This window comes from Triturus cristatus, chromosome 3_2 (genome assembly GCF_964204655.1).
Source record: "Triturus cristatus chromosome 3_2, aTriCri1.1, whole genome shotgun sequence".
Classification (NCBI taxonomy): Eukaryota; Metazoa; Chordata; class Amphibia; order Caudata; family Salamandridae; genus Triturus; species Triturus cristatus.
Window position 1 is genome coordinate 1214898110 of NC_140584.1, and position 12053 is coordinate 1214910162.

Below are 12053 nucleotides of genomic sequence, written 5' to 3' on the forward strand. Positions count from 1 at the left end.
AAATCTGATGAAGGCAAGTGGGAGATCTGTCATTGCACGTGTCTGAGATAAGCTCTGGCCTGCCAGTGCAAATGCCACATCCACCTCACCATGAACTCTGGCCTCTCTGGCTTGTTTGGTGTGGACACCGCACCCTCCTGGGCTGAGCTCTGACCTGTCTCGAGTGGGCATCACTCCCTCCTGGTATGAGCTCCGGCTTGCCTGGTGTGGGCAACCCACCCACCTAGGATTAGCTCCTGTCTGTCTGATACAGGCACCAAACCCTCCTGGGATGAGCTCTAACCAGTCCAGTGTGGGCATCACACCCACCTGTCATGAGTTCTGGCTTGTCTAGTGTGGGCACCACACCCTCTTGGACTAAGCTCTAACCAGTCTGGTGTGGGCACCGCACCCTCCTGGGTGAGCTCTGGCCAGTCTGGTGTGGGCACCGCACCCTCCAAGGATGAGCTCTGGCCAGTCTGTACCTCTCCCAGGCATGTTTCACGTGTTTGCTTCCGCACCCATGTGTGACCGCCTGCTGGGCTCATGCTGCAGCATTAACACCCTCCTGTGGGTGGGACACACCCCAGTCTGTGAGGAATGTGTTCTGTGTTACTATTCTCTTGAGCCCCAAAGCCCTTGTGTCAGGAGGACTGACCATGAGTGATGGCACAGACAGCAGACAGCAGCACAGCCAGCAGGAGCATCGTCGCTGATCCCGGGGAAGCTTCCAGGGAGGATGGCCTGGGGGGGAGAGGAGATTAGAGAGAGAAGCACAATGAACGCTGCACAGGTACAGGAAGTGAGCAAGAAAAACATCATATGTGGGGACCTCCCACCACTCAAATACAATTTATTAGAGAGTTTCCCTAAAACAGAGTCTTCATTCAATATAGTCCTCCCATAGTGGGTCCACGGATTGTGTCCGTAGCCTGTTTAAGCACAGTGGTCTGACCAAGAGCCAAGTGACTGTCTTACCATGTTCATGATACACCCATGGACTGTACAAAGACATAACCATACAGCATACCCATGGCACAACCACAGCGTGTACAGTGACAGAACCCTACAGCATACTCATGGCACAACCACAGCGTGTACAGAGGCAGAACCCTGCAGCATACCCATGGCACAACCACAGCGTGTACAGAGGCAGAACCCTGCAGCATACCCATGGCACAACCACACCCATACACTGTACAGAGACACATCTCGGCAATGTACTTATGACACACCCATACACTGTACAGAGACAGAGCCGTACAGTGTACCTATGGCACACCCATTGACTGTATGGAGACACACCTCTACAGTGTATCCTTAACACAACCTTCCCATAGACTGATGTGGACAAAACTCTACCGCGTACCCATTGCACATCCATACACTGTACAGAGACAAAACTCTGCAGTAAACCCTTGGCACACCAATGGTCTGTACAGAGACACAACCCTACAGTGTATCCATGACATAACCCTCCCTTAGACTGTTTGTGGATACAACTCTACATGGTATCCATGACACAACCCTGCCTTAGACTTTGAAGGGACATAGGCCCACAGTTTATCCAGGACACAATCCTCCATTAGACTGTGAAGGGACACAGTCCTACAGTGTATCATGACACACCCATGCACTGTACAGAGACACAACAGTGCTGTGTTCCCTTGGCCCACCCATTGACTGTGCTGAGACACAACCCTACAGTATGCCCATGACACAACCCTCTTTTAGACTGTAGGGACACAGCTCTACAGTGTATTCATGACACACACTTCACTTTGACTGTCAGGGGACACAGCCACACATCTTCTCCATGACACAACCTTCCCTTAGACTGACTTGGGACACAACCCTACAGTGTCTCTATGACACAACCCTCCCTTAGACTGTATTGAGACACAGCCATACAGTGCATCCATGACACAACCCTCCCTTATGCTGTGAGGGGACACAACCCTACAGTGTATCCATGACACAACCCTCCCTTAGACTGTGGATACAGCCCTACAGTGTATTCATGACACAATCCTCCCTTGTACTCTGAGGGGACACAGCCCTACAGTGTCTCCATGACACAACCCTCCCTTAGACTGTGTTGAGACACAACCCTACAGTGTGTCCATGACACGACGCTCCCTTAGACTGAAAGGACACAGTGTCTCCATGACACAACCCTTCCTTAGACTGGAGGGACACAGCCCTACAGTGTATCTATGACACACCCCTCTCTTAGAGTGTGTGGGGACATAACTGTTGTATCTGGTTTCCTGTGCAATGCATCTTTCCTGCTTCTTTGCCCTCGCTGCTCAGCCAGTGTGGATGTGCTGTGCAATGTTGGTGTGCATGGTGAGGTAATGGAATGTTTGGATGCCTGGTGGTGGAGTGTCATTTGGGAGTATGGGCTGAGCTGCAAAGAGGCTGCTCCTGGTGGGACTCAATCCTTTATGGGCTTAATGTCTGTTACCATCTACTGCAGACCACCTAAGAACTGTATCAATAAAGCTTCATCATTATTCTACACCTCAGCTACTGGACTAATTTAACTTCATTACAATAACCCTATAGGGTATCTGTAGAAAGTACCTTATTAGTAGTAGTAAATATATATTTACCACTAGCAATAAGGCCATTAATGCGTCTAAGGCTCAGTGCAGGTCTCAAAGTATTCCCATGCTCAAACCTGGGCAGCGTGACTGTGAGAAGGCAGGCTTAACTTAAGAGACATATGTAAAGCATTTAAAAACACACATTCAGTGAACAATTCAAACAGAGCACACAATACAAATACAACACCAATTTATAAAAATAGGAAATATTTGTATCTTGAAAATGACACCAAAACGACAAATATCCCATGTAGGGAACCAGAGATATGAATTTCTAAAGATTAAACACTTTCTAGTGCGTAGAAACCAATAGTGCCACTTCTGGACATTTGGTCGCCTCTGACCGGGACAAAGTCAAAGTTTGAGGCCAACCGCAACAGAGCACTAGTCGGACACACTATAAGCAGGAGGCCCAGGTCAAGATTTTACCTTCACACTTAGACATTTTTTTGGGAGGATTTCTCACCAGAGTTCGTGCAGCCTCCTCCAGCAGGCCAGGTGTGGTGAATGTTCACAGGATTGCCTTTCTATGAGGGTCCGGCCACCCTCTGGAGCTTTTTCACAAAAGTTCACCAAACTTTCCAAAACTTCTGGAACCTCTTCCCGAAGTTTCTTATGAGGGTCCAAAGTGTTCAAAACACAATCCAAGGTTCTGGAATCTGAAAGATGATCCTTAAAAGGTTGGGACCACAATTCCCACAATGCACCTGGACAACACCCTTAAAAGTCTACTGGATACACTCTAGGCAGGGGAGTCTTGGTGGAGTTGAGGCAGGTGAGTAATGTTAGCCTGTAGCTTGCAGGGATTCCACTATTTATTCCTCTTGAAGCAAGGTACATACAAAGGGCTGTAGTTGTAAATAACGCAGCAGGCACAGTCTTTTCAGAGTGCGGGCTTGATGGTTCAAATCAAGTTTCCAGCTTGGCAAGACTTCTTCTTAGTTTCAAGCAGCAGATCTGAGAGGCTCTGCACCTCTCAGATACTTATTCAGTGTTCTATGGGGTCAAGCAGAAGGACACTCTTGTACAATGAGGTGCAGCCAACACCCCAGAGCATGACCACTTCCTTCAAAGTGCGGCATAATCTTCTCCCAGAAAGTACTATTCCTCTAAAATTCAACATGGCTGAAATCTCAGCAGAGCAGCAAGAGCTAGTTAAACCTATCTCCAGTATGGCTCATTTCCATGGCTCTCCTCCCCCTACCATCTGCAAGCTCCTTCCGTTAGCCGGTCGTTTGGGTGGGTCAAAGGGGAGGGGGTAGATGGACCTGCTCTCTTCTGCATGTCCCATCCTCTGTTTGTTGTTGATGCTTTACGACCCCTCCCCCCTGTTCTGATATTCCTGTGGAGCAGAGCTCACTCTAACAGCTTGCCTCTCTTCAGGGTGAGCCACTTATCACCTCATCAAACCAGCCCGGCTAATCCTGTTAACTCTGACCAATCGGAGGAGACCTCAGAAATGCTGATTATTTGCTTACAGGCAAAAAAGCCTTATACTTCTTTTCTGTACACTTTAGGATAATCTCAACAATTGCATATTGTTGCATTTATCAAAACCATTCTCCAAAGTCTTTGAATGATCTTTTTCCTTTGGTTCCTATCAATATGTATGCATTCATAATCGATTGCAATGTTATCCTATGGGGCTAGGCATCTACAATGGGGAAACTGCAGTGTCCAATTTCTCCAGCATCAGGGCATATGAAGCTTTTTTTATAAAGCCCCTGCTTATAGTTACATGACCCCCCCCACCCCTGGAACACCTGGGGGAGACTTTAAGGGCCCTGAATATGTAAACACATTGCAGATCCTCACTCCACAGCACCCCTAGCACCAACTTCGATTTTGGGAAGCACTTTACTACAATGAGGGACATGAAACGTGCAATTTCTATATCCCCAGGGCATAGAAAACATCCTTTATAAGGACCCTCCTTGTAGTGACAGAGCCTCCCACCCTTAAGACACCCAGGGGAGACCATGGAGGCACCCAATATTGGAAATTATTGTAGAATACACATTTTAGGTGCCCCTACCACCAAAGTCAAGTTTGAGCACAATTTACATTAAAACGCAGTGCAGCAACACACGGCTGCCTTTAAAGTGACCTCAGGCTCTCAGCGGTGCACACATGCAAGCGCTGAAAGGGCTGCTGGCCTCTAAACTACCATGCCCTATTGTATACTAGGGACTTAAATGTAGTTTCAATCCCCCTGCCCTACTATGTACTAGGGTAGGTCATGCCGATTATAGGGGTACCCTAATGTATAGTATACTCTATTGTATGTAGGTGTATTCACTGTATTCTCAATGTGTTTTCACCAAAGCACTGGTCCTGGGCCTGCCTATCAGAACCCAGGATACAGGCAGAGTCAGTTACCAATAGTAACAGTGAGCACAAAATGGGGGGGGCACAGGGCACACAGGATGACTTTCTGTTAGAAATGAGGGGGCTCTGGTTGACGCAGGTGTGAACCCACAACAAGCAGGGACCCTTTACTTCTTGTTCATCACAAAAGAGCTGCTCCCAGTGTGATAACCCAAAGCGAGCTACAAGAACGTCGTGAGTGTGGGCATCTCACAAAAAGATACGGACTGGTCTCACACACCACCTGGTGTCATGCTTCATCATTGACCAGTCCTCGCCCTCCAAAACCTTCGTTTGATGGAGGACGGGCATACACTTGACGACAAGGATGCACTTCTAAGTGATGGAGTGGGGGCCCGTGACTATGTGAGTGAAATTAAAATTAAAAATCATTATAGTAGTCAGTAGCAATTCTTTACAGGTACAACTGACCCAGCGAGTTACATTGTCTCTTATTAAAACTTTGTTTCAGGCTTCACTATTGGAAGCATCCCTTAGACGGTGAAGTGTGACCTATACCACACTCCCGCAGTGGTGACACATTACCAAATTGTGGTAAGAACGGAGCCCATTATTATTCTATTTAGGTCCTGATGAATGCCGCGGACCCTTCGGGGCCACCCAGGCAGAAACATGTCGACCATCCACGAGATCATTCACTAGACGGTTGGGAACAATAAACATCCCAATTACCGTCACTCTTATTTTAATATCATATAGTTTTCACTTCACATTAAAGAATTGATGAACATTTAATATTGGAGGCTGCTGCTCCTAGAACCCCACGCCTCTAGTTCCCCCCTCCACACATCGTGTGGAGTTCTCTTGTGATTGAACCCTTTACTTCTTGTCAGGGCGAAGGATGACTCCCCAGAATAACCCCTGCTCACCCTCTAGGTGCGTGGCGCGAGCAGTCCAGGCTAAGTCTCAGGCGTACACGGTTAAGCAAATGCAATTACACATACAGTAAACCCCTTGCATGCACCACAAACGGACACCAATCAGGAAGTATATAAAAATAAGCTTTTATGTAGATTCAGCAGATTCAAATACAAGGCCCAGTAACGTTGAACTGATGGGGCCACAATTCTTGGAAATACGGTAAAGTTCTCTTTGTTTTACGGAAAGTTCTTTAGGCGGGCACAAGGTAACTGTCGGCCTCCGCGCACTTCGTGCGGAGGCAGCGCCCAGGAAGCACACAGCAGATGACAGGGAAATAAGAACGTTGCGGACCCTGGATCCGATGCGAGCTCGCGGTCGAGTTCGTGAGTACAGTACCTTGTTTCTTGACGCAAAGGCGGGTGCGGGATTTCAGCGGCCCTTCGACAGAAGGGCGAGGCGGCGTCCGAGGCTCTCACACTTCACGATGGGGGTCTGATCTTCAGGCTCACGACAAGAGCGGGGTGTTGCAGGTGGCGGGTGAACAAAGCGGGGCAGCCGGGCACGCAGATACGTCCGGGCCGTCCGAGGCTTGGAGATGCTCACATACGCCGATTCCGGCGGGAGGGTGAAGGTGCGCAGCGAGCCTCCAACGAGCGAGGTGACAGGGGCAGCCCAGCACAGCGTAGGGGGAGCGGCTCAGATCGAGCGAGGCTCGTCCCAAGGCGGGGGCGGCTAAGCAGTCCTGGTCACGGCTCAAGGAGGGACTGGGGCACGAGGGTCACAGCTCCGGTGAGGGAAAGGACACCACAGTCCAGCAGCAGGCGAGTGAAGATCAGGTAGAGCCCAATGGTCCTGGGGCTCAGTTCAGGGGGCAAGCTCAGTTCCAAGCCCTTGGAGATCGTTTTGGAAAAGCACAAGTCTTGAGAGTAAAAGTAAAGTAAAAGTCTTCAGCAACAGTTTCTCTTCTCCCCTTTGGCAGCAAGGTCACCACTGCAGGCCAATCCCCCCAGGATAGAGACAGTCTTCCTCCTACAGCTTTCCCGGTGCCTCCTCCTCAGGCAGAGATTCTTCTTGGTCAAAAGCGGATCTAGTTTCTCAGGAGCAGGGCTCCTCCATTTATACAGCAAATCTTTTGTTCTCCCAGGCCAGGGGGGCCCTTGCCTAGTTCAGTCCGGTTTCTGAGCACTTTGTTTACGCGATGCAGGCTCCTTCTTTCAGAGTGCAGGGCAGAGTCATCAGACGCTCCACAGGGGGCGGAGCCGGCATTGAGGTAGCAGAGCACTGTCCTATTCAGAGCCTAGGAGCACTCCTCCCACCCATCTACCTGTCGATCGTCCTATTCATTACCAGGCTACCTAGCCCTGCCCATCTGGGTTCCCCCAGCCCTGTCACTCATACCAGCCAGACATCAGATACACATCACGCAGAGGCGGCTGAAAGGTTTAGGCAAGCAAAGGCCAACTTTCTAAAAGCGGCATTTGCAAACCCGGAATATTAAAATAAACCTTGCGAAAAGATGTACCTTATTATTCCGAGTTCAGGCATACTAAACTCGATCTTCTACCATGTTCCCTGGGTCGGTTAGGATCATAGGGTGTAATAATCCAGGCCGCCCATACTGGCCTATGAGAACAGGGTAGCCTTGTAGTAGTGAACAACAAGATGGCGGTAATTCACTACTAGGACATGCCACGCATCCAGGCTTGTCCTACCTTAGGCTTACAACGCACCCTGCCCGCGGGCCTACCAGAGGGGTGACTAACATGCAGCTAAGGGAAGGTTTTAGGGACCGGCAAGTGTGGGCACTTGCCGGTCAGCATGTCAGTACCAGACTGCACGCAGGTTCTGCGATGGCAGACCTCAGACATATTTTACCGGCCGCTTCTGTGGGTGGCACAACCAGTGCTGCAAGCCCACCAGCGGTGTTCGCATTTACATGCCCTGGCGCCCCCGGCGCACTTTACTGGGGTCTGACAGTAAATCAAACAATCCAATCATGGAATCCAACCAACATATACAATTTACATTGGGAGCACTCGCACCGCGACACTGGTTGGCAGTGGCACAGCGCGCTGAGCGGCCAACACCATAAAAACACATGAGGCACAGCGACAAAAAGAGGGAGGGAGACTCACGCCAAGGTGCCAGGTCTAACACGTGTCCCCTCCAGCTGAAAAGTGGGGAGAACTACCCTACCCCAGGGAGTTCCTCATCACTAAGGCGGAAAAATCTGGACAGACCGTCAGCATTGGCGTGATCTGTACCAGGGCGATGTTCCACCGTGAAATCCATACCCTGTAGGGAAATGGACCACCTCAACAGCTTTGGATTCTCACCCCTCATATGCATCAACCATCTGAGGGGCCTGTGGTCCGTCTGAACCCGGAAGTGAGACCCAAACAAGTAGGGTCTTAGCTTCTTCAGCGCCCAGACCACAGCAAATGCCTCACGCTCAATAGCACTCCACCTTTGTTCCCGTGGAAGTAACCTCCTGCTAAGAAAGGCTACGGGTTGATCTAGGCCCTCCTCATTAATCTGTGAAAGAACAGCCCCCACACCATGCTCTGAAGCGTCTGTCTGAACGATAAACTCTTTGGAGAAGTTGGGAGCCACGAGCACGGGCGCCGTGCACATAGCAGTTTTCAAGGCCTCAAAAGCTTTCTGACAGGTGTCAGTCCAGATCACTTTCCTGGGCTGCTTCTTCGAAGTCAGCGCGGTCAAGGGGGCAACCATGTTGCCATCCCCCTTGACAAACCTCCTGTAGTACCCGGTGAGACCTAGGAAGGCTCTCACCTCCGTCTGGGTTTTGGGCGCCTCCCAATTCAGGATGGTTTCTATCTTGGGCTGAAGGGGTGCCACCTGGCCACTCCCAACTTGGTGTCCCAAGTACACCACGGAACCCTGCCCGATCTGGCACTTACTCGCCTTGATCGTGAGGCCTGCCTTGCGCAGCGCCATCAACACTTCCCAGAGGTGACGCAAGTGTTCCTCCCAAGTGGAGCTGAACACTGCGATGTCATCCAGGTAGGCTGCACTGAACGAATCCAGCCCAGCCAACACCTGGTTGACCAATCTCTGGAAGGTGGCAGGGGCATTCTTCATCCCAAATGGCATAACCCGGAACTGGTAGTGCCCATCTGGGGTGGAAAATGCTGACCTCTCTTTGGCCCCCTCGGTCAAGGCGATCTGCCAATACCCAGACGTTAAATCAAACGTGCTGAGGTAGTTGGCAGCCCCTAGCCGATCGATGAGCTCATCAGCTCTGGGGATGGGGTGTGCGTCGGTCCTGGTGACCGAATTGAGTCCTCTGTAGTCCACACAGAACCGGAGTTCGGGTGTGGCTCCCGGCGCTGCAGCCTTTGGGACCAAGACCACGGGGCTGGCCCAAGGACTGCTAGAAGACTCAATTACCCCGAGTGCAAACATCTTGGAGACCTCCTCCTTGATGCATGTCCTCACCCTGTCAGTCACCCTGTAGGCCTTGTGCCGCACAGGTGGACTATCCCCAGTGTCCACATCATGGACGCACCAATCAGTGACACCAGGGACCAGGGAAAACAGGTCAGAAAACTGTCCCAGTAACTGGCGACAATCATTCTGTTGCTCAGGGGTCAGGGAGGAAGAGAGGATGACACCATCCACTAACCCATCTTGCTCCTTGGCTGACAGGAGGTCAGGAAGAGGTTCTGTCTCCTCTTCCATTCCAGCATCTGTTGCCAAGAGCATGCCCACTTGGGACCTCTCCAAGTGGGGCTTGAGGCGGTTGACATGTAGGACCCTTAAGGGGTTCCTAGGAGACTTCAGGTCCACCACGTAGGTAACAGGACTCTTGCGCTCCACCACCTCAAAGGGACCGGTCCACTTATCCTGGAGCGCACACGGCTCCACGGGGGCCAAGACCCATACTTTCTGTCCAGGCTGAAGCTCTACCAGAGTGGCATTCTGGTCGTACCACCGCTTCATCTCCTCCTGGCTGGCTTCCAGATTTGCCTCAGCAAGTTGCCTGAATCGCCTAGTCTGATTCCTGAAGGCCAGCATGTAACTATATACATTCTGGGGAGGCTTCCTGGGAGATTGCTCCCAGCCTTCTTTGACCAGACTTAGAGGTCCTCTGACTGGGTGACCATACAGAAGCTCAAAGGGACTGAACCCCAGAGACTTCTGTGGCACCTCACGGTAAGCGAAGAGAAGGCATGGTAAGAGGACGTCCCACTTACGCCTCATGGCTCCTTCTAGGCCCATTATCATGCCTTTGAGGGTTCGGTTGAATCTCTCAACCAACCCGTTTCCTTGGGGGTGGTAAGGGGTGGTGAACTTGTAGGTTACACCACACTCTTGCCAAAGAGATTTCATGTACTTGGACATGAAATTGGTACCTCGGTCAGACACCACTTCTAGAGGGAATCCCACTCGGGAGAAAATTCCCATCAGTGCCCGTCCCACCACGGGGGCCGTCACTGTCCTTAGAGGAATGGCTTCCGGGTACCGGGTGGCATGGTCCACCAGGACCAGGATGAACCTATTGCCCATCGCTGTCCTGGGGTCCAGTGGCCCTACAATGTCAATCCCCACTCGCTGGAATGGGGTACCGACCACAGGGAATGGCTGGAGTGGAGCCTTCTGCTTCCTTCCACTCTTTCCACTTGCCTGGCAAGTCTGGCATGTCCTGCAGTGAGTATCTGAACTCCTGCGCATTTGAGGCCAATAAAAGTGGGTGACAAGCCTTTCAAAGGTCTTGTCCTGCCCCAAATGCCCTGCCAATGGCACATCGTGAGCCAGCCCCAGTAGGAAGGCTCTGAAGTCCTGGGGTACCACCAGCGCACGGGCTGACCCAGGCTCAGCAACCTTAGGCTCTGTATATAGGAGGTCGTTCTCCCAGTAAACGAAATGTGATCCTGACTGATCACCTGCGGCCTGGTCTGCAGCCTGCTGCCGCATACCCACGAGAGAAGGGCACTCCTTCTGTGCCTTGCAAAAGTCCTCCCTGGTGGGACCCCCTTCCTGCTGCCAATGGGTCAGCTCCGGCAGGTCTCCCAGTTCAGCTATCTGCTCCCCTGTAGGCTCCAGGGCATCCCCCTCAAGGTCTGCTTCCTCCTGGACCGTGGGAACTTCAGGGGCCGGCTTCCCGCGCCCTTTGCTCCTTCTCTCTGAGGCCGGTTCCTGGGCCTCCCTCTCAGGCTCCAGGACCTCTTGAGTCCCTCTACTGGCTGCCATGGACCGTGTGGTGACACACGCCCAATCCGGCATACCCAACATCTCCAGGTGAGCACTCCGCTCCACCTTAGCCCAAGGTGAGCTCTCCAAATCGTTCCCTAACAAACAGTCTACAGGCATGGCGGGCCTCACAGCTACCTGAAGAGTACCAGAGACCCCCCCCCCACTCAAAGGGAACCTGAGCCACCTTGCAGTGTCTCTCTGTGTTGTCAGCGGCAACAACGGGATAGAATGCATTGGGGACCACCTGCTCCTGAGACACCAGGTGACACCTGACAGCTGTCACACTGGCTCCTGTATCTCTAAGAGCTTCCACTCTATGGCCATTTATGGTCACCCACTGCCTGTACTTCTTAGTGTTCTCAGGCAGCTGGGTTGGAGGGACCACTTCACGGTCTCCTAGCGAGACCAGGGACATCTCTGCGGGACCCCACCCACCTTGGACATCCCTCTCCTCCCCCAAGGCTACACTAGTCACCTGCCGGGATGGAGTACCAGTGGGTGCTGGTTTACCAAACAATGGACACTTTACATCAGAGGCAAAATGCCCCAAATTGTTACACCTGTAACATCTTACGGGCCCCTTTTGAACAGGAGGACCTGTCGGGGCCCCGGTCGGTTTCTGGGGTGGGGGAGGCTGAGAACCCTTCCCTTGGTTCCCTTGGGGACTATTTTGGGGCCCTTTTTGGAACTGCTTCTGTTTACCCCTGTCCCCCCCACTCTTCTGCTGGGGACCCTGCCCACCTTTGGCGGAATCTCCCACGGTACCCTTGTGGACCCTGGTACTGACCCAGCGGTCCGCCTCCTCAGCAAGCTTCCTAGGGTTAGTCAGCCTACTATCGATCAGGTGCTGGCGTAGCTCAGGAAAACAATTACTGGACAAGTGCTCCCATGCCACTAAATCAAGAAGCCCTTGATAATCATTTACCTTACTACCCTTTACCCAACCATCCAGCGCTCTGCAAAAGAAAGTCACATACTCCACATACGTACTATTGGGAA

General features: G+C 51.7%; 1 protein-coding gene across 1 annotated transcript in view; it reads right to left on the reverse strand.

Annotated features, from left to right (window-relative positions):
• LOC146859482 (peptidoglycan-recognition protein SC2-like) overlaps window positions 1–12053 on the reverse strand; it is a 74772-nt gene that overhangs the window by 45099 nt on the left and 17620 nt on the right. Inside the window, exon 2 of the mRNA XM_085650212.1 lies at window positions 638–723. Coding sequence (XP_085506338.1) covers window positions 638–686 — 49 coding nt within the window. The 5' untranslated portion in view covers window positions 687–723. The remainder of the gene's footprint in view (window positions 1–637; window positions 724–12053) is intronic.